Source organism: Bubalus bubalis, chromosome 14 (genome assembly GCF_019923935.1).
Source record: "Bubalus bubalis isolate 160015118507 breed Murrah chromosome 14, NDDB_SH_1, whole genome shotgun sequence".
Lineage (NCBI taxonomy): Eukaryota > Metazoa > Chordata > Mammalia > Artiodactyla > Bovidae > Bubalus > Bubalus bubalis.
Genome location: NC_059170.1, coordinates 11,296,285 through 11,318,480, shown reverse-complemented (window position 1 = coordinate 11,318,480; position 22,196 = coordinate 11,296,285). Strand labels below are relative to the sequence as shown.

Here is a 22,196-nt window from a genome sequence, read left to right as displayed (position 1 = left end):
ATGGATGGAAGAGCCTGTTAGGCTGCAGTCCATGGGGTCGCTAAGAGTCAGACATGACTGAGGGACTTCACTTTCATTTTTCACTTTCATGCATTGGAGAAGGAAATGGCAACCCACTCCAGTGTTCTTGCCTGGAGAATCCCAGGGATGGGGAAGCCTGGTGGGCTGCCGTCTATGGGGTCTCACAGAGTCGGACACAACTGAAGCGACTTAGCAGCAGTAGCAGCAGCATTTACAAAAGTTTACAGTAAGTATCTTACTTAATAGCTTAATGGTGAAATGTGAACTGTGTACCTATTAAAGTAAGGAAAAAGACAAGCATTCCTGATATCAACATTTCTATATAGCATTGATTCTAGAGGCGGTGGACAATGCAATAAGAAAAAACAAACAAGTAAGAAGGTGATTGGAACAGAAAAGCAGATTCAGTTTCCCTCCCATCCTCTTTGTACAGATAATGGGACCATTCATGCAGAAAATTCAAGACAATCTACAGAAAAACTGTTAGAATAAGAGAGTTTAGTTAGTTTTGTTGACACAAGATATTCATCCACAACTTTAATAGTATTCCTTTATATTTATATGTCGTTGTTGTTTAGTCATTAAGTAGAATCTGACTCTTTGAGACCCCATGGACTGTAGCCCACCAGGCTCCTTTGTCCATGGGATTTCCCAGGCAAGGATACTGGAGTGGGTTGCCATTTCCTTCTCCAGGGGATCTTCCTGACCCAGGGATCAAGCCTGTGCCTCCTGCATTGGTAAGTGGGTTCTTTATCACTGAGGCACCAGGGAAGACTTTATATTTATATATATACATATATATATATATAATTTCTAAATATTGAAAGACTTTTTATCAAGAAACTCTCAATTCTCTCCAAGTTAATTTAACTAAATACAATTCCAATAAAACACTAACAGAGCTTTCTTTTTTGTATAAGGTGAAATTTACATGTAATATTAGAGAGATACAGTGAGGTCTAGTGGGCTTCCCTGGTGGCTCACACAGCACACAGTAAAGGATTTGCCTGCAATGCGGGAGACCTGGGTTTGATCCTTGTGTTGGGAAGATCCCCTGGAGGAGGGCATGGCAACCCACTGCAGTACTCTTGCCTGGAGAATCCCCATGGACAGAGGAGCCTGGCAGGCTGTAGTCCATGGGGTCACAAAGAGTTGGACATGACTGAGCCACAAAGCACACACACAGTGAGGTCTGATGGTTATGAGTGTAGGCTTTGGAGTCAAATCAACTAGTTGAAAATCCTGGTTACACCGTGTGCTAACTACAAATAAGTTACTTGGTCTCTTCGTGCCTCAGTTTCTTCATTTGTAAAATAGGGATAAGACTAGAACCTACCTCATGGGGTTGGTCAGGATTAACAGAGGTAATATATGTACAACATTTAACACAGTCAGGCACACATCTGGTACTAGGTACTTTTTAGCTGTTATTAGAACTTCTTTTAATTTCTTCTTAGAGAACTGCCCATGGTGGTTTATTTAGATTTCTTGTTTCTTTTTTGAGTGGGGTTCATTCACACTTAATTTTTCTGTGTTCTCTCTTTCTGTAACCAGTGCACAGTAATATACAGGTGTGCACACGGCAGAGACAGGTAAGGAATCCTTGAGAGTTCTCAGGGAATGTGTTCCACATAGCTTGCTCATTACAAGCTCTTTGTATTGTAAGACAATCTGCACGATGTAATTTAAACTCAAGTGTAGTGTGCTGTTGCAGAAGGAGCATGAATTCCAAGTACTCCTGAGGAATCCCAGCTTGGCAAAGTTCTGGCTGTGTGTCTGAGGTTCAGGGAATTTTCTCTAAGCCTCAGTTTCCTCATTTGTAAAAAGTGCCTTGATAATAATGCCCACCATGAAGGCTGGTGGGGGGAGCTGATAATGGGCTGGTTCCCACAGCAGGGCTCCATGATCTCTAGTTCCCTCCCAAGGGTTCCTCCCAAGGGTTCTCCAACCTTTCTCCTTCCTCCCAGCACCATCCCCTCTCCCCATGAAAGTCCAAAGAGTGTAAAGTCTCCCAGATGGGCTCTGGCACTGCCCTTCTGGAAAATGGAGAGGGATTCATGGGTGGGACATCCATGAATGGGACATCAGTATGGGTGAGACATCAGGGCAAAGTTCCCTCCTTTTCTGAGGCAACTTTTAGAGTTGTTGACTAGGAAAATGTGCCTTAATAACAGTGACTCACAACTGAGTGGTGCTTCAGAGTTTTAGAAATGTTTTACTATTGATGTCCTCATTGCTTCTCTCAACAAACCCGTGGAATGGCACCCCACTCCAGTACTCTTGCCTGGAAAATCCCATGGACGGAGGGGCCTGGTAGGCTGAAGTCAATGGGGTTGCTAGGAGTCGAACACGACTGAGTGACTTCACTTTCACTTTTCACTTTCCTGCATTGGAGAAGGAAATGGCAACCCACTCCAGTGTTCTTGCCTGGAGAATCCCAGGGACGGGGAGCCTGGTGGGCTGCCATCTATGGGGTCGCACAGAGTTGGATATGACTGAGGCGACTTGGCAGCAGGCAGCAGGATGCACTACTTCCCCATTTTTCAGAAGAGGAAACTGAGCCTCAAAGAGGTACATTGACTTGGATAGGGCAAAACAGGGAGTTGAGCAGAGCCGGGGATTTAAACTCAGAGCCTTTGGTGTTTCAGTGCTGTTATATGCAGGGTCTGAATGAATTATCCTGTGCTAAAGTCTCTGCCACACATGCATTTGGTTTATTTGATGTTTCATCCAGCAGACCTTTTGAGTGGAAGTTGTGGGCTGACTTGGCCAGTGGTCAGAAATCATAGGTTGGAGTGCTGTTGAGGGGGCACAGTGGTTGGGGCCCCAAGAATGCCCAACGGATGCACCAGACAATAGTCACCCACTTCAACCAAGTTTCTGAAGCTGATGCACGCAGCACACGCACACACATGACATGAGAGTGCCTAAAGAAAGCAGAGTTCTGCTCTGCTATTAGATGGACTTGAACCCTGCGGCAGACACTACTGGGGCTCTGCCCACATCCCCACGGACTCACCGTTCCGGTGCATGAAGCCCGAACTGCCAGCTCTTGGAACCTGCATCTCCTTGCCTGTTGACTCTCTGGTTGCCAGAGTCCCATTCTACCTTTCAGGCCGAACTGCCTTCTGAGCGCAACCTTCAACCAAGACTATGAGGAGCTGGTGGGTAAAGACTCCAGCTCTCTGCCCCTCAAGTGGAATGACTCTGTGGCAGTGTTCTGCATTGTTTTCCAGAATTCCCCAGTGGAGTCAGGCTTCATTTGCCTGCAGTGGTAATTTGCTTGATAACGTGCCTTTTACTGACTGTCTTTCTTTCCTGGGATCACTTTTCCACCCCTTTCCCATGTGTCCTGGAATCCCTCTCCAGTAGATTACTTACACTAGGATTCTTGCTTCAGAATCAGCTTTTGGAAAATTCCAACTAAGAGAAGTGAGCCTGTCCCCAACCCAGCTTAACATATCCCATGACATCAAAGCCCGGGTCAGATCTTATGCACAGTGGCCACTGGGAGGGAAGAGACACTGCTGGAAGCCGCCCACATGTGCTACATTGTGACTCCCCTGACTGGCAAATGTAGCCCATCTGTTGCCTGGAATCCGAACAATTCAGAGGCGACTTCTTCCTGAGTGTATGTGTGTGTGTGTGTGTGTGTGTAGATAGGAAATCCCTTGAGAGCTCTAGTTCTCCTGGAAGTGGGCATGAAACATCCATCCTGTGTTAGTCACTGGAGGCACCAAGATGAATGAGGCACCATCATCCCTCCTTAAGATACTCTTAGGGCAGTTGTGTTATTACGGTTGGGTGAAATCTAACACTAACAGTCCTGTGTGCAGACAGTTATTGGAGCAGCAAATTGCAGCAATGAGTTGGATTCTTGGAGACGTCTTCACTGAAGAGGTGTTATGTTCATTGAGTCTTAGTGAATGAGTTAGAACTTGTTAGGGTTTTCGTGGTGGAAGGAAAAGAGAAGGGGGTTAAGAATGCCCAGACACTTAAATCTCCCACCTGGAAGTGACACACACCACTATGCTCATGTTTCCTTGGCTAAAGCAAGTCACAAGGTCATATACCTAAGTACCAGTGGGTGGGGAAGTACAACTCTACCACATGTCCACATGGAAATGATTCAAACTAGCCAATCCTAAATTTGTTTATGCTGCTCTGGCTGTTCCTTCACTTGCATGTATGTGTGTGCTCAGTCATGTCCAACTCTTTGCCACCCTATGGACTGTAGCCCTCTAGGCTCCTCTGTCCATGCAATTTTCCAGCAAGAATGCTGGAGTGGGTTATTTCCTCCCCCAGGAGATCTTCCTGATCCAGGGACCGAACTGGCATCTCCTGCATTGGCAGTTGGATTCTTTATCACTGAGACACCGGGGAAGCCTGTTCCTTCACATGGTAACCACAATAAATGTTCTTGCCTACAATTATTCCCTGTCCCTTGCCGCCTACCTGACACTGGTGTTTCCCCATGTGGCCCCTATGGTATGGCCTGCCTCTTCTCTTGGAAACTGTGAGCAACAAATTATCTTTTCAATGTCAATTGTTTCCTGATCTATCTTCCTTACCATAGCTAAATTATAATAAAACATATTAAGATACATCCATATTCTGATATCTCAGCTATTGATGATATCAGAAACTGAGAACTGGGAGATGCAAAAGCAGATACTCTGGGTCCTCACGCTGAATTGTGGCAGGCAGGGCAAGACCAACCCAGCCTCAACCAGCTGAGAGACTCCCATCTCCCAGAGGAAGAGAAGCCCCACTCCCGTTCTGAGAACAACAAATGAGGCTGAGGCATTTCTTTGGGGGAAATGAGTCATTGACTTCCTATCTGATCAACTCCCAACAAAAAACGGGCAAACCCAAGCTCTGGGGTCTGCATGGCTTCCTTGCTGGGCTCCACTGCCAAAATGCCCAGAGATCTCTTTGGTGCTGACCTCGCCTTGGGGAAGGGAATGGACATAGGTGATTGACAGGGGTGGACACAGGTGACTGACGGGGTGGCTGAATTGCTTCCCGAAGCCGACCCATTGCACTTGGGCCTCCATACTCTGGTGGTAATTGTTCTACAGCCTCAACCAGAGTCAGTGAGACCAAGATTGTGGAAATATGGGCAATGGAGAGTGGGATTCCAGGCTTAGGTACCACTGATTGATTAGTCCAGCTATTAACACTGTGATGCTGAGGATTCCTCACTAGGCCTCATACTTCTTATCTGTAAAATCACGACAGCAGTCTTATTTCCTGACCCAAAAGATTTACTGTGAGGACTGACCTCCTCAACCTGCAAAAACAAAACAAAACTAAACAAAAAAGCAAGTAAAAGAAAAAAAAAAAAAACTACAGCAGGCAACATAATAAATGGTGAAATATTGATAGTGCTCCTTTGAGATCAGGAATGAGATAAGGATGCCTGTTACTATTACTTCTTTCCAAAATGTACTGGCAATACTAGCCAGTGCATCAAGACAAGAAAAAGAAAGAAATGTTTAAAGATTGAAAACTCTCATTTTTATAGATGAAATAGAATGTTTGCCTGTGTGCATTTGTGCATGCTCAGACACTCACTTGTGTCCAACTGTTTGCAACCCCATGGACTGTAACGTCACAGGCTCCTCTATCCGTGAGATTTTTCAAGCAAGAATACTGGAGTGAGTTGCCATTTCCTCCTCCAGGGGATTTTCCTGACCCAGGGATCAAACCTGCGTCTCCTGGGCCTCCTGCATTGGCAGGTGGATTCTTACCACTGTGCCACCTAACAATCTACAGAAAAATTGTTAGAATAAGCGAGTTTGGCAGTGTTGCTAGATATAGAGGCATTGCACAAAAATCCATTTCTATGTATGTTCCAGATCTCTATTCCCAAGTAACAAATCGTTCCAAAACTTTATGATTTAAAATTATAATTGTTTATTAACTCTCATGATTTCTGTGCATTTTGGATTGAGGAAGAACTCAGCTGGATGTTTCAGGGTTTTTCATTGTTTCAAGATTGCAGTCAGTCCGTATATGGAGCTAGAATGGCAGGGGACTGGTGGCATTTTCTTCTCCTTTTTTAGTCTTAAGGTCACTGCATATGGATTCTCTGTGTGGGCTACTTTAGACTTCTTCAAAGCATAGCAGCCTAGGGCTTCTTACATAGTGCTTAGTGTTCCAAAGACAAATGTCCCAAGACAAAGAGCCAGGCAAAAGATATATCAACTTTCATAACCTAGACTCAATTCTGTGTCACTTCTGCTACATTCAACTTATTAAAAACCATTAAAACCAACACTTTTAAAGAGGGAGGTTATTAGGCTCCACTATTTAGGAGGATATCAAATAATTTGCAACCCACTCCAGTACTCTTGCCTGGAAAATCCCATGGACGGAGAAGCCTGGTAGGCCGCAGTCCATGGAGTCGCTGAGAATCAGACACGACTGAGCAACTTCACTTTCACTTTTCACTTTCCTGCATTGGACAAGGAAATGGCAACCCACTCCAGTGTTCTTGCCTGGAGAATCCCAGGGATGGGGGAACCTGGTGGGCTGCCATCTATGGGGTCGCACAGAGTCGGACACGACTGAAGTGACTTAGCAGCAGCAGCAGCAGCAAATAATTTGCTGACCTATTTTAAAACCACACACTATACTGGCAGCAAAAAGAAAATTTAAAAAAAATCCTCACATATAAAAAAACCATTGATAATAGCATCAAAACCATGAAATATCCAGGACTAAATCTATTAAAATGTGTGCAAGTTCTATATATAAGAAACTACAAAATACTGCTGAGATGACTTTTTTAAAAAACCTAAATAAATGAAGGGACATACCATGTTTATGGATAGGAAGACTTAATATTTACTAATGTCAGTTTTCGGAGAAGGCAATGGCACCCCACTCCAGTACTCTTGCCTGGAAAACCCCATGGACGGAGGAGCCTGGTAGGCTGCATGCAGTCCACGGGGTCACTAGGAGTCGGACACGACTGAGCGACTTCACTTTCACTTTTCACTTTCCTGCATTGGACAAGGAAATGGCAACCCACTCCAGTGTTCTTGCCTGGAGAATCCCAGGGACGGGGTAGCCTGGTGGGCTGCCGTCTATGGGGTCGCACAGAGTCAGACACGACTGAAGCGATTTAGCAATGTCAGTTTTATCCAAATTGATCTAAAGATTCTATGTGATAGCAATCAAATCTCAGCAGGATTGTGTGTGTGCCAGTGTGTGTGTAAACAGACAACCTTTATTTTAAAATTTTTATGAAAGTGCAAATGTCAAGAATAGGCAAGGCACTCTGGAGGAAAAGTGGGTAGATTTAGTCTACGGGACATTAAAGACTTATTGAAAACTACAGAAGTTCAGGCAATGTGACAATGGCTCAAGGAGAGACAAACAGGCTAATGGAACAGTCTAGAAAATTCAGAAACTGTCTGATGAACATATGGACTACTTGGTTTATGACAAAGTTAACACTGCAGAGAAGTGGGAGGAAAGGTGATCTTTTCAATAAATGCTGCTGGGTCAGTTGGATGTTCAGATTGAAAAAAAAAAAAAAAGGACACGGACCAGTGGGAAATTCATTCTAATGAGATATGACAATGAATTTTAGAAACAATGATTGATGAAATGTATTTAGAAGTTCTTTCCTTTCTGAGCTGTAATTTCCTTCTGTTGTTCCCAAACCTTTAGTGAAAGCCTCTTTCCCTCACCTATCTTGTATCAGGGCATCCTTATGGTTATAAATAAGTGGAGAAAGCAATGGCACCCCACTCCAATACTCTTGCCTGGAAAATCCCATGGATGGAGGAGCCTGGTAGGCTGCAGTCCATGAGGTCGCTAAGAGTCGAACATGACTGAGCGACTTCACTTTGACTTTCCACTTTCATGCATTGGAGAAGGAAATGGCAATCCACTCCAGTATTTTTGCCTGGAGAATCCCAGGGAGGGGGGAGCCTGGTGGGCTGCTGTCTATGGGGTTGCACAGAGTCAGACACGACTGAAGCGACTTAGCAGTAGCGGCAGCAGCTTGAAGCCAGGACCAGCAAAGCCCAGATCACAGTTGGGAGCTAAGTTCCAAGCTGGTTCCTGTGAAGGCAAGGGGCTCACTCCCTTTTCTCCAGATGCCATCTCATGTTCTGCTGCCACTCAAGACTCCCATTCTGACCTGCTTCCTTCCACCTCCTGGCCTCAGACCCTTCCCAGCCAGGCATCCTGAGTGTGCCAGAGTCGGGAACCAGAGGGCAGGGCTGGTGGCCCAGTCCGTGGAAAGTGAGGGCATAGAGGCCCTCCGAGTAGACAATTCTTAGATGGGAAGGGGAGGAGCAACACAGGCTAGCTATCCGCTGGTGATGGGAGGAGTGAGGGGCTTTTTTTGTGGGAGGGGGAGCCCGTTTCAGTCACCTCTCTGCCCCACTGTGGGAGCCATCTTACTTCCAGTCTCTCACTCCAGGAGACCGTGGTGGTTAGTGGTGGTGTTTGTTGGTTGTGGTGATGGGGGTGGCCGATTCTGGCCGCTCCCCCGGAACTCCACTTCCTAGTCTATTTTTTCTATCACCCTTTCCTCTCTCTGTCATTAAAGGATGCTTTAGACTCCTCCAGGTGGCTTCAGTCCTGGATCCTCTGGGTACCCGATCCCACAAGTCCTTGCCTCAGTTTCCTCATCTGTAAAGTGAGAATTTAAGCAGCAGCCCCCCACCCCACTCAGGGCCACTCTCTCAATGATTCATATCAGTGGGATCGGTAGCGAGGACATCCTACGATCGGCCGGCCTCGGGCTCTGGGCAACGCCGGGTAACGCAGCATCCATCTCCGAAAGTGTTCCTTCTCTTCTGCCACCTTCAGAGCTCAGCAACGCCCAGATATCTAGGGCGGGTAGAGTCCCACTTCTGGGGAGGGGTGTAGTACGGCTTTCTCCCTCCCCTCACCCTTGGTGGCGGAGGGCGGGACGGGAAAGGGCCGCCTGGACGGGCGCGCAATCCTCCGGGTCCCGCAGGGGCGGAGAGCCGGGCGGGGGACCCGGCGTCTGCCCGGACCGCTGGAGCGGTCTTCCCCCGGGGCCCAGGCCCCCGGCCCTCCTAGGCGCCCGCGGCCGGAACAATAGCGCGCGCTGGCGGGCGGGCGGGCGGGGGCGGGGCGCTCCGCCGGGCGCCGCCCCCGGCCCGCCCCCCGCGCTCGCACACCCGCTCGCACACTGGCTCCCACCCGCCGCCCGCCCAGGCACTGCCCGCGGGAGCCGCCGCCGCCGCCGCCGCGCCCGCCATGGACGTCCGCCTGTACCCCTCGGCGCCCGCGGTGGGCGCGCGGCCTGGGGCCGAGCCGGCCGGCCTGACGCCCCTGGACTATTACCACTGCGGCAAGGTAGGCGGGGGCGGGGTGGGGGCCCGGCGGGCGGGGCCTGCCCGCGCCTTCGGACCCCGCGCCGCGCCGGAGCGTCCCGGGCTGGAGCGCGCGGGCAGCGGTCACCCGGCGTCTCGGGACACGGGCGCTCTCGGGGACACGCGCGGGGAGATGCCGGCGGTGCGGACGCGCGGGCACACGCACCTCCCCCAGCCCTGCCGACGGGCACACACGCCGCTCACGCCGATCCCCTTGGTGGTGACACTCAACGCCCGGAGTTGTTGGGATCACAGGCAGAAGTCACTCGACAGTTGCTCACACGAAGTCACAGTGACACACTCACCACGTCCCCCCTGACGGCCTCGCCTGCATTCACGAGCCGACGCGCAGTGACCCACTGTCGCCCAGCCATGCACCTGCTCACACTACCGTCCTGCACAGGTCACCCTCATCCGTACACAATCACACGCAGTCACGCGCCCACCTGCACTGTCACCCCGCCACGCACAAGTCACCGTTCTCACGCGACGCCGCCGCACACCGCGTCCCGTGCCCCCTCTCCGCCACACGCAGCCACAACTCGGGACAAGCACACAAAGAAGTCGCTCCGACAGCCACTCGCCCGCGCTCCCAGTGACTTCCACAGTCGTACGCTCTCACCCACAGCCACCCACCCCGTGGACGGTGAACCTCAGGCACACGAATCGCCCTGACAGTCACCCAGTCACGCGCGGTCACACCCAGGGGCAGCAGCATCCCGCCCCCTCTACCCCGCGCCCGGCCGTCCACACCCGCGCGTCGGGGTTTTTAACTTCTTGCCGCCGAAGCGCACGAATTGGGCCGTTTACGAATCGGTAAATCCGGCGGAGCCTCGGATTCCGAGCTGGCAGTGGCCCATCGAGGCCTTTCCCCTCCCCGGATCGGCGAGCGGACGCTCTCCCGACTGGAGTTGTGGTGAGGGGAGCCCCTTCTTTCCCGAGATCGCCACCCCTTCCCGCGACCAGGTCCTACCTGGAGCCAAGTCCCCGCTGCGCTGCCCGGCACGGGCGCGATGAGAGCTCGCGCTTCTGAAAGCCGGGACGGGCGGTGTCCGACCCCGCTCCGCGCTGCCAGGCCAGCCCCGGACCCTGCGGGGCAGCGCCGCAGTCCGAGATTCTTCTTTCGCCCGGGAGGGAACTTTCAAACTTAAGTTAGGAAGCCGGACAGTCAGTGCGTCCGCGAGTCGGTTCGTCGGTCCCGGGCCGGCCGGAGCCGAGCGCGGCTTTTCGTCACTCGGAGCCCGGATTGAACGGCGCGCGTGGGTTTCCTCGGGGCCAAGGCGCAGACGCGCGGGATCCGTGGCGCTGCGTGGTGAGTGCAAGTCCGGTGGCTGGGTCGGCGCCCCTCCGGGGTCTTAACCCCACCCCGCAGGCTCTTCATCAAGCTTCTTGCTATGGGGATGCTGCGGGGAGGGGGCGTCCCCGCGCGGAACCTGGGGGCCGCCCCGGCTGAGCCTCTCTGGCTGCGTCCTCAGGCCTTGGGGAGCGGCTTCTGGAGTCTAGGGGCAGAGAGCCCTGCGCAGTTCCCCTGGAGCATGGGGTGGGGTCCGGGGCCCCCAGACCTGGGGCGGGGACGGGCGGTAAGTGAGATCGCGCGGAGGATGGGGCGATTTATCTTTGGTCCAGTGACTGGCAAAGTTAGAAGCAAAAGAGGAGGATGGTGTCTTCAAGAGAAGGCCAGTTCTCTGGCCGCTTGCATCTGGTGGAGGGAAAATTGATGAGAAGTAGTAAGTGAAATCTTTAGTAAGCAGAAGACAGTTGGATGTAGGGGGTGGGGGTGGGGGTGGGAATTGTCTATCTGCTGCCCTTGGCTTTGTTATTTTTTAAAATACGAAGTTGGCAAGGTTCCAGCCTCTGGTCTGGGGGCATGGGTGAGTCTGGGGTTGTGTGCCTCAAAGTCTGGTTAGATGGGTGCCCCTCGCCTGCAGTGCTCCTTTGCAGGGTGATGTTTCTGTAAACCCCTTTAGAGTGGGGTGGTCTCCTAAGGGGGCCTTTGGGAGGTGGCATTCAGCCCAGGCCCCTGCTTTATTATGATGTTCTGTAAAGCTCTGACTCAGCACCAAGATCCAGTGTGAAACCCTGGTGGGAGGAAACCAGTCAGGGAAGGAGAAGCTGGTGATTCTGATTTCTTTCTGTGATCTCTGGACCCCTAGCCCAGAGCTCAGGGTGTGTCCAGGTAGGAGGAGTGTGGCGGTTGGATCACTAGGGTAGGTGAAAACCAGATCTGACTTTCTACTTGGACTTGGAAATGCTTCTCAATCCTGCAGCCTGGGGGCAGGGGGAGACAGAGGATGTCACTTGGCTCAGGGAGGGACGAGTCAGAAGCCTGTTGGTAGCAGATCACCAATGGGCACTCGCCTTCAGTGCTAGTGGTTGGGGGTGGTGGTGCAAGTTGTACCAAGGAACTGATGCCCCTTGTTCTACCAGACTTCTTGGTACAGCAAGGAGGGATTGGGGAGATCCTGGTCACTCTCCAGACTGGAGGGGAGACACACCCAAGATGCAACCATGACCACAATTGGGATCTATAGACTGGGGTGCACAGCCAGGACGTGACCCGCACGTTGGGGGCTTGGTCACTGGAGTCTAGATAAGAGCCAGGTTCCCACAAGGACCCAAACCTGAGAAACACAAGGACAAGCCTTTGCCAAGTGATGCTGGACAACCATGGGGCAGTTGACCTGGAAGGGCCCTTGGTGACTGTCCCCTTAGTAATCCTCTAACATAGAGATTCCAGCCTCTTTAAACCAAAGTCATGAGCAGTGGCTATTCTTTTGGTATCTTTTGTTTGAGAAAATGCACAGTGACAAAGCTGCTATGGTTTCATTTTTGCTTTGAAATAGATGTTTATTTTATTAATCACAATAATATTAGCATACATTTGAAAAATAGCTTATAAGCTATGAAACAGGCACATTACTTATTTCATGTAGTAATGATGCCTGGTTGAGCATAGGGATTTGTGGCCTTGTAGCTCTATATGTGTCTCCCTACAGGGAACTGCTGATCCCCTCCTTCTTTCTTCACACAAGGGGAAATTGAGTCATGGAGTAGTATACTCACAGGTTACACAGCAAATGAAGAACACAGTGGAGGCCTGAACCCAAGTTCCTGGACTCCCAGTTTGATGCTTGACTGGCATTCCCCACAGGTCTCTGTCATGGTTTGGGAGTTAGAAGTTATGATATCCTTCTAGGGTAACTATGAAGTCCCTTTATCTGGGTTTTGGCAAGGTGGTTTAGCAGGATGGGTGCATTGCCTGGGGCTCCCCGCTCAACTATGGCAGACTAGTGGAAACTGGCCAGTGGCCTTGAACAAATCTGGATTCAAATCGCCACTTGTGTCTTTGTGACCTAGGGCAAATGATTTTAACTCATTGAGGTATGATTTACATGCAATAAAATGGAAATTTGAAGTGTACTGTTCCATGAGTTTTGACCAATATAACCACCCTTGTGACCCCTATCCCAATCCAAATATAGAACATTCTGTCACCCCAGAAAGTTCCCTCATGCTTCTTTCCAGTCAATACCCACTACCTCTGGAGGAAACTACTTACCTGATTTCTATTATCAGTGGTTTATTTAAATTCAGTGTATGTGTACTAAGTCAGTTTTAGTCCTAGAACTTCATATGAAGCATATACATTTTTGCATCTGGGTTCATTTTGCTCAATGAAGTGTCCTTAAGATTCATTCATGTTGTATTTATCCCTAATTTGTTCTATTTGATTGCTTAGTAATATTACATTGTGTTGGTTTATTTGTTCACCTGCCAATGGACATTTGTGTTTGTTTCCATGTTGGGGCTGTTATAAATAAAGCTGCTGTGAACATCTTTATACAAGTCTTCTGTGAGTGGGGCAAGTTATTTAATATCTTTGAGTCTCAGTGTTCTCTTAAGGACAACACTGTCTACTTCTGAGGTTCGGGAGAGTTAATTGAGTTAATATAGGGTATAAAAGTTCTTGGCACATACTGGCTACTAGTTAGATAGCAATGGTATCAACCACTGGGGACCTATTCCGGTGAGAGGATTAGCATCTTTGTGTTCCACATATCCTTCATCCCTGTTTCAAACATCCTTCAGGGCCAACTTGGGTACCACTTTCTCCATGCAGTGCTCCATGGTCAGTAACCTTCTGCCTTTTTCCAGGCATCCCCCCAAGAACTGGTTACTGCATGGGATTTGGCATGTTCTGCCATCCATCATTCAGTCAGCAGTTACCGAGCACATCTTTGTGCTAGGCACCGTACTTGGCAATAGAAGTGAAACAAAGTGACTCAAATTGCTTCCCTCTGGAGCTTATGTATCAGCATGGGAAGTCATAAATATATGGATGAGATCGTTATGGTATTGTGACCGATGCCATCAGTACAACTATGGAGAAAAAGGAAGCAGGGAAGAGAGTTAGGGGTGTCAGGTCCAGGGACTGGTTTGCCTTTTTAAGTAGTGAGGTTGGGGAAGACCTTGTGGTCTAGACCAGGAGTTCTCAAACTCATGTACACAATAGCAATCATCTGGAAAGATTTGAAACACAGGTTCCGGGGCACCCCTTCCTGCCCTGAGATTCTGATTCAGCTAATTTGTGCTGGGGTCCTGAGGGTCTGCGTGTCTGACGAGCTCCCAGTCCTGCCGCTGCCACTCCGGAGACCACATGTTATGTAGCAGTGGTTCGGTTGTTTGTATACAGGGCTTTGTGGGCTCCCAGCAGGCAGGAACCGTGCCCAGCACCTGGCACAGTGCCTGACCGATAATTACTCAGGAAACTGTGCTGGTGGGTGAATGATTCAACTCTCCACCCCCACAGTTCTGGGCACAGCATCTTGTCCCTGGATGCAATCTAGACAAGCTTGGGTAGTGAATGATTGGCGGCTCCTTGTGACGAAAATCCACGAAGTGGGAGGGGCTGGTCCCACTTTCACCCAGACTTGAGATTGGAGAGGCCTGCTCAGCATCCCTGGTAGGTGAGGTCCCCACGGCATCTTTCTCCTGGGACACTAGTGGCTGTGGGCGGGTCCCTGGGGGAGGAGCCCTGGGCTGGCTGGTCCTGGGGGAACTCTGGAAGGGCACCTGTGTTTCTGTTAGGAGGCTTTTTCACTTTCTGTCCAAGGATGTTCTCTATAGGATGTCCTCTATAAGATGTTCTCTATAGGCTGTCCTCCCCCAGCCTGTCCCAAAGATTCCACAGGACCACACTTCTATACCTTACCGATGTCAGGAGCAGCAGCCCAGGTCTGGCACAGCTGTCCCCAGTCTACTGGATGACCTTGAGCATGAAAATGCCATACGCTGGGCCTGTGTTCCCCTCTGTGCAAAAAGGAGAGCAAATTAGTGACCCTTAGCCTTGTGAGATGGGAGGCTGTGGTGTGGAAATATAATGAAATAAAGTCTGGGCATGTCCTTTATAACTGTAGAGTGTGGTTCCCCTGGCGAGGATGAGGATTATGCTTTTTGAAGAGATGGGCTCTCATATACTTCAGTAGGTAGGTACCACCGTCTCTGTCTCCCTTTACTTTTGTATTCCCAGGGCTGGCCTGGCACATAGGTGCTAGGTAAATATTTGCTGAATGAATGAATTCAGGGCTGGCCTGTTGTTCCCTGTGGCTTGAAGAATTTAGCATCTGTTTGGCTCTTATAATCTGAAGACTTTTGTAGTGAGCGCCTGGTGTTCAGGGCAGGGTAGAGGCCAAGAGTCTTTTGGCTGACCTGACATTCCTAGAAGAGCTTCCCTGCATAGGCCCGGGGGACTGAGCCCAGCATGGAGAGCAGCCAATAAGCTGGGAAGAGCCTTACCCTTATCCCAAGGATCCCCGTGTGGCATAGCTGCCAGCCCCATGTGATTCTGTAGGGCATTTATTTTGCTCCTCTGATTTCCCAGTGCTGGTCTCCAGTTAGAAAGGCAGCGTAAATTCTGTAACCCAGCAGACTTGGCTTTGATCCTCAATGCAGGCAAGTTATTTCACCTCCCCGTGCCTCAGTCTCCTCATCTGGAAAATGGGCACATCAGTACTTACCCCCCCCACCACCCCCCACCCTGACCCCCATAAGGTTGCCTTGAGGACTAGAAATCCTGCTTGTAAGGCACTCAGCACCAGCAGGAAATGCTTTCATTTCTATTCACAAAGAGCAGCACAATTGAAAGTTAAAATGCAAGAGGAATCTAGTTTCAGCGCAGGCTGCTGGGGGAAGGGTCTTCCTAACGTGAGATCTTTTCGTGCCATAGTCTCTAGATCTGATTTTCCCGGGCCTCCGGTTTGAAGCGGTCTCTGCACAGCATTATGGAGGGACAAGGGCTGTGCACTTCCTTTGCGTCTTTTTTTTTCTTCCTTCTTGAATCTGTGTGGGAGGGAAGGTGGGTTTTGGAGGCAGAGAAGACCAGTACACGTTGCAGCTGCGTGGTTCACTGGCGAGAGCTGGTGACCTGCGCACATCATTTAACCTCTCCAAGTCTCAGTTTTTTCCATCTGTACAATGGCGGCATAATGCCTTCCTCATATTGTTGCTATGAAGCTCAGATTAAAGTAACGGATATGGAAGTTCCCTGAAGTCTAGAACAGCGTTTCCCAACCTCAGCAATATTGACATTTTGGACCTGACAGTTCCTTGTTGTGGGGGTTGTTCCATGCATGATAGAAAGTGGAGCAGCATTCTTGGCCACTACCAACTGAAGCCAGTAGCACCTCCCCTCGAGTCATGACAATCAAAAATATTTCCAGACTTTGCTAAGTGTTCCCTGGGGTGTGGGGAGCAAAATCACCCCTGTTTGAGAACCACTGATCTGGAAAGTGGTGCAGGTAAACTAGGAGATGATGGTGATGAGAGTGGCAGAGTTTGAGGTTCACGCTTTCTGTCTGGTATTTTAGTCCTGTGTCTCCCTGTCAGCAAATCCTTTATCCACATGGTTGGCCATTATCTTTTTTTATTCGTTTACATGGACCAAAAACCTACGTAGTGATGTTTCAGCATGGTTTGGGAGCAGCAGGAAAAACATATGGTAAGTAATTATTAACTTAATGAGTCGTGGTAAATTGTAATTTTATAACTTAGTGAAAACATGTTGTATAACACAAGATAATAAATTTTGATCAATTATCCTGAGGCTTAAATTTCCTACTGTACAGTTGCTGTTTCTGGTGCCTGCAAGAAGGAGCAACAGGGTTGTGGTTTTATAAGGCTGGATTTTCTGCTGGGTTTTTCTGATGCTTAACAAGTTTTCTTGAGTGCCTACTGTGTGCTAGGGGATTCAGCCCTGTCCTGAAGGCTCAGTGACTCGATAGGAAACTTGGCTTTCCTAGATGAAAGACCATGTGGATCTGTAATATTTTGGCTCAAAATGCAGAGTCACAATTAACTATATAACTGTCTGGGGAAATGATAGTGTCAGAGGTGTGAGTAGGCTTCAAACAGCAGAGTCTTACAAGAAACACCAAGCGGGCTATGTGGGATGCATGCAGAGTGGTGGGAAGACCTTCTAGGCAGAGGGGCAGCTCTTGTAAGGTAGTTTGGGGATACTGTCAGCCTAAGTTGGGGTTACTGGCCTGCAGGAGAGAGGAATACCAGTAGGGGTCATTATACGGAGGGTTGAATTCGAGCTGCTTAGGTTTTAAGTGGAAAGATGCGGGGCCGCCACAGTTATCGTTCAGAGTATGAAATATTCGTTGTTGCTGGATCCAGACCATTGTTGGTGACCGTCTCTAGGTCTTCTGCTGTAGGAAAATTTTTGTTTGTTTTTGGTAGAGGGTTTAATATTATTATCAGAGATCAGATCAGTCGCTCAGTCGTGTCAGACTCTTTGCGACCCCATGAATCGCAGCACACCAGGCCTCCCTGTCCATCACCGACTCCCGGAGTTCACTCAAACTCACATCCATCGAGTCAGTGATGCCATCCAGCCATCTGATCCTCTGTCGTCCCCTTCTCCTCCTGCCCCCAATCCCTCCCAGCAGCAGAGTCTTTTCCAGTGAGTCAACTCTTTGCATGAGGTGGCCAAAGTACTGGAGTTTCAGCTTTAGCATCATTCCTTCCAAAGAACACCCAGGGCTGATCTCCTTCAGAATGGACTGGTTGGATCTCCTTGCAGTCCAAGGGACTCTCAAGAGTCTTCTCCAACACCACAGTTCAAAAGCATCAAGTCTTCGGCGCTCAGCCTTCTTCACAGTCCAACTCTCACATCCATACATGACCACTGGAAAAACCATAGCCTTGACTAGACGAACCTTTGTTGGCAAAGTAATGTCTCTGCTTTTGAATATGCTATCTAGGTTGGTCATAACTTTCCTTCCAAGGAGTAAGCGTCTTTTAATTTCATGGCTGCAGTCACCATCTGCAGTGATTTTGGAGCCCCCCAAAATAAAGTCTGACACTGTTCCCACTGTTTCCCCATCTGTTTCCCATGAAGTGATGAGACCAGATGCCATGATCTTTGTTTTCTGAATGTTGAGCTTTAAGCCAACTTTTTCACTCTCCACTTTCACTTTCATCAAGAGGCTTTTGAGTTCCTCTTCACTTTCTGCCATAAGGGTGGTGTCATCTGCATATCTGAGGTTATTGATATTTCTCCCAGCAATCTTGATTCCAGCTTGTGTTTCTTCCAGTCCAGCGTTTCTCATGATGTACTCTGCATATAAGTTAAATAAACAGGGTGACAATATACAGCCTTGACATACTCCTTTTCCTATTTGGAACCAGTCTGTTGTTCCATGTCCAGTTCTAACTGTTGCTTCCTGACCTGCATACAAATTTCTCAAGAGGCAGATCAGGTGGTCTGGTATTCCCATATCTTTAAGAATTTTCCACAGTTTCTTGTTGTTGTTTTTTTTTAATTTTATTTTATTTTTAAATTTTACATAATTTTATTAGTTTTGCCAAATATCAAAACGAATCCGCCACAGGTATACATGTGTTCCCCACCCTGAACCCTCCTCTCTCCTCCCTCCCCACACCATCCCCCTGGGTCATCCCAGTGCACCAGCCCCAAGCATCCAGCATCGTGCATCGAACCCGGACTGGCAACTCGTTTCTTGTGATCCACACAGTCAAAGGCCTTGGCATAGTCAATAAAGCAGAAATAGATGTTTTTCTGGAATTCTCTTGCTTTTTCCATGATCCAGCGGATGTTGGCAATTTGATCTCTGGTTCCTCTGCCTTTTCTAAAACCAGCTTGAACATCAGGAAGTTCACGGTTCACATATTGCTGAAACCTGGCTTGGAGAATTTTGAGCATTACTTTACAAGTGTGTGAGATGAGTGCAATTGTGCAGTAGTTTGAGCATTCTTTGGCATTGCCTTTCTTTGGGATTGGAATGAAAACTGACCTTTTCCAGTCCTGTGGCCACTGCTGAGTTTTCCAAATTTGCTGGCATATTGAGTGCAGCACTTTCACAGCATTCACTTATGTGGATCTGGCATCCTCTTTCCCTTTTTATTGCAGTGTAGTTGATTTACAATATTGTGTTAGTTTCAGGTGTACAACAAAGTGATTTAGTCGTCATATATGTATTTTTTTCAGATTCTTTTCCATTATACGTTACAAGATACTGAATATAGTCCCCTGTGCTATACAGTAAATCCTTGTTGTTTATTTTATGTGTGGTAGTGTGCATCTGTTGGGCTTCCCAGGTGGTGCTAGTGGTAAAGAACTCACCTGCCAATTCAGGAGATGTAATAGTTGCAGGTTCGATCCCTGGGTCAGGAAGATCCACTGGAGGAGGGCATGGCAACCCACTTCAGTATTCTTGCCTGGAGAATCCCATACATGGACAGAGGAACCTGGTGGGCTATGAGTCCATAGGGTCACAAAGAGTCAGACACGATTAAAGTGACTTAGCGTGCATGCAGCGTCTATCTGTTAATTGCATACTCCTAATTTATCCCTCTTCTCCTTTCCCCTTTGTTAATCATAAGTTTATTTTCTATGTCTGTGAGTCTGTTTTTGTTTTGTAAATAAGTTGATTTGTATTATTTTTTAGATTCCACATGTAAGTGATGTCATATATTATTTTTCTCTGTGTGACTTACTTCACTTAGTATACTATCCTTTAAGTCTGTCCATGTTGCTACAAATGGCAATATTTCATTTTTTATGGCTGAGTAATATTATATATATGTATGTGTGTATATAAACACACACACATCACATTTTCTTTATCCATTCGTCTTTTGTTGGACACTTAGGTTGCCTCCATGTCTTAGCAATTGTAAATTATGCTTCTGTGAACATTGGAGTGCATGTATATTTTTGAATTAGAGTTTTCATTTTTTCCAGATGTATACCTAGAGGTAAGATTGCTGGGTCATATGGTAACTCCATTTATAGTTTTTTGAGTAACCTTCATCCTGTTTTCCATAGTGGCTGCACCAATTTACATCCTGCTATGGGAAAGTTTAATGACTTAAGTTTGATTTCCCACAGTAGTCAGAGATGCTCTGCGTCTCAAACTTTAGTGCGACAGAATTACCTGGAGGGCAGTCAGAACTCAGAACTCAGCATACCCCCACCTCGCCGCATCCCACAGTTATTCAGTAGGTCTGGGCAGGAGTTGGAAATGTGCACTGCCCACAGGTGGCTATGCCAGTGCTGCCAGCCTAGGGAGCACACTTAGAGAACCGGCTCTCCTCTAGACGATGGAAGAATTTTGTGTCTTGGCCTCGGGCAGCAGGGATGTGCTGCTGGCCTGGGGCATGTAAGCCTAGATTGGACATGGTCGGGTGTCCCTGATATTCTTGCCTTCTTCAGGACCCCTGTGGGTCAGGGGGAGTGTCTCCTTCATCTGGGAGACAACCTTACATGGAACTCCCTGGAAACGGACTCTGAGACGGAGAGTTGCCTGTGGAAGGTGTATTTGCAGGGAAGTTCTCAGGAGGAGCACCTTGAACGGAGGAGGGGAAGCGTGACTGCGCAGAGGGAGGTGCTGCCTGGAATATACTTAATGATGAAAGTGACCCATAGGGAACTTTGGAGCTGGGCTCAAGTGTGTCCCAAACTGAGGCAAGGGGGCTGCCCACTGCTTGAATTCTTGTGTCCTCTGGTCGCTGTCTTCAGGCAGCCCCACGTATAGCTGTGAGCCCAGCAGTTTGGGAGTGAATGAGTGGAAAGGAAAGCATCACAGTATCTGTTTCAGGAGGCTGCATTTGGGGGAGAAGACTCACCTTCCTCTCTGTCCCAGGGCCAGCGTGTTGTTAATTTTTAGAGACTTTTGAGTCACTGCCTGGATTCTTCTTTATTTCATGCTGTGAGTGAAAACTGGTGGATAACTGCTTCTTAGGACCAGATGAAGAAAAATGGTCATTCGTGGGATATTCTGGGGCCCAGCGAGTCTCTCTGACACATTCCTAGGTAGGATTCCAGAGTTTTTGCATTGAAATGTCACACATTTTCCTGTGTGGTGGAGAAGACTCTACCACATTGGTTCCTGAGGAGCTTCGGGGTCCTGCCTGAGTGAGGCTCATCTGGGCAGGGGGCCGTGGCTTTCTCTTTGGACTGAAGTCCTGTCACATTCTTCAAGAGCCTCTTTGCCCTGCCCCAGTGTAAGTCAGCAGCCATGGTGGTCTCTTTACCAATCTTTCATCTTCTCTGAGTAACCAAGAAGCTCAGAGGCACATGCCTGGGTCACTTGTAGGCATGACATAGGATATCATGGGACATCTTTTGCTCATTAATTCACTCCCAATTTCATTTCATTCTTCTTTCATTTCCCTCTTTGTCTTAAAAGTGAAAGTGAAGTTGCTCAGTCATGTCCGGCTCTTTGCGGCCCCATGGACTATAGCCTGCCAGGCTTCTCCGTCCATGGGATTTTCCAGGCAAGAGTACCAGAGTGGGTTGCCATTTTCCTTCTCCAGAGGATCTTCCCAACCCAGGCATCGAACCTGGGTCTCCTACATTGCAGGCAGACGCTTTACCCTCTGAGCCACCAGGAAAGCCAATATTATTTTTTGTTTTATTTTTTAAAAATTTTAGCTGCACTGGGTCTTCATTCAGGTGCATGGGCTCTTCATTGCAGTGTGTGGGCCCAGTAGTCGCAGCATGGGCTTAGTTGCCTCGACACTTGTAAAATCTTAATTCCAGGGATTGGACTTGCATCCCCTGCATTAGAAGGCAGATTCCTAACCACTAAACCATCAGGAAAGTTCCCCGCCTTTCTCTATTTTTTAAAATTGTTTTTATTCTCTATAAAATACACTGAAATATGTTAAGAGTAAAAAAAAGTAGAGCCTCTCATTCTCTTTCATTTTCTCCCTGCCCTCTCAGCCCTGCTCCCTAGGGTTAATCATAGAGTGAAGTGTAGTAGGTATACTTCCAGGCATAACCATTCTTTAGTTCAATGCTTCTAATAAATATCATTTCTATTTCTGTAATCACTTTTTCATTTCCCAGAATACTGTATTGTTTCTTGATTGATCTTATGTTATAGTAGCCCATCCTTTTCTAAATGGATATATGAACATCTTGAATCTTTTTGAAGACGATAATTCAATTGTTTAAAAAAGTCATTTTCTGTTTGCTGCATTAACTCTGTTTTCTTGTTGACTAGCTCTTCGGTTCACTTCCTGGTCCCTCTTTTATGCTGATATTTTCTACAAATGCCTGATAAGTCTTGGTTGACATTTATTTGTAAACAAGGTTCTAGATTGATCTATCCTGTGGTTGAAAGTTTCCTCAACATCTGTGAAAGCCACGAGCATGTAGGTAGGCAATGCAAATGTTGGTTTTAGGTGCCCTGAGTATGGCCTGTGTGTAGACATTTGAAGCTGGGGACTTCTGCTAGAGCATGGGACAAGCTCACTTGCAGCTGGGTGGGGACCTCT

General features: G+C 48.2%; 1 protein-coding gene across 5 annotated transcripts in view; it reads left to right on the top strand.

Moving 5' to 3' along the window:
• Positions 1-9,218: 9,218 nt before the first annotated feature.
• The window catches only part of TOX2 (TOX high mobility group box family member 2), a 159,490-nt gene continuing 146,512 nt past the window's right edge, over positions 9,219-22,196 (top strand). For 3 of the 5 annotated variants that reach the window (XM_025263439.3, XM_025263435.3, XM_025263436.3), the window contains exon 1: positions 9,219-9,372. In XM_025263439.3, the coding sequence (XP_025119224.3) occupies positions 9,274-9,372 (99 nt within the window). In that variant the 5' untranslated portion in view covers positions 9,219-9,273. Of the gene's footprint in view, positions 9,373-9,528; positions 10,702-22,196 lie in introns of those variants that run through there. The other 2 variants (XM_025263437.3, XM_044927612.2) reach the window with 2 other exon arrangements.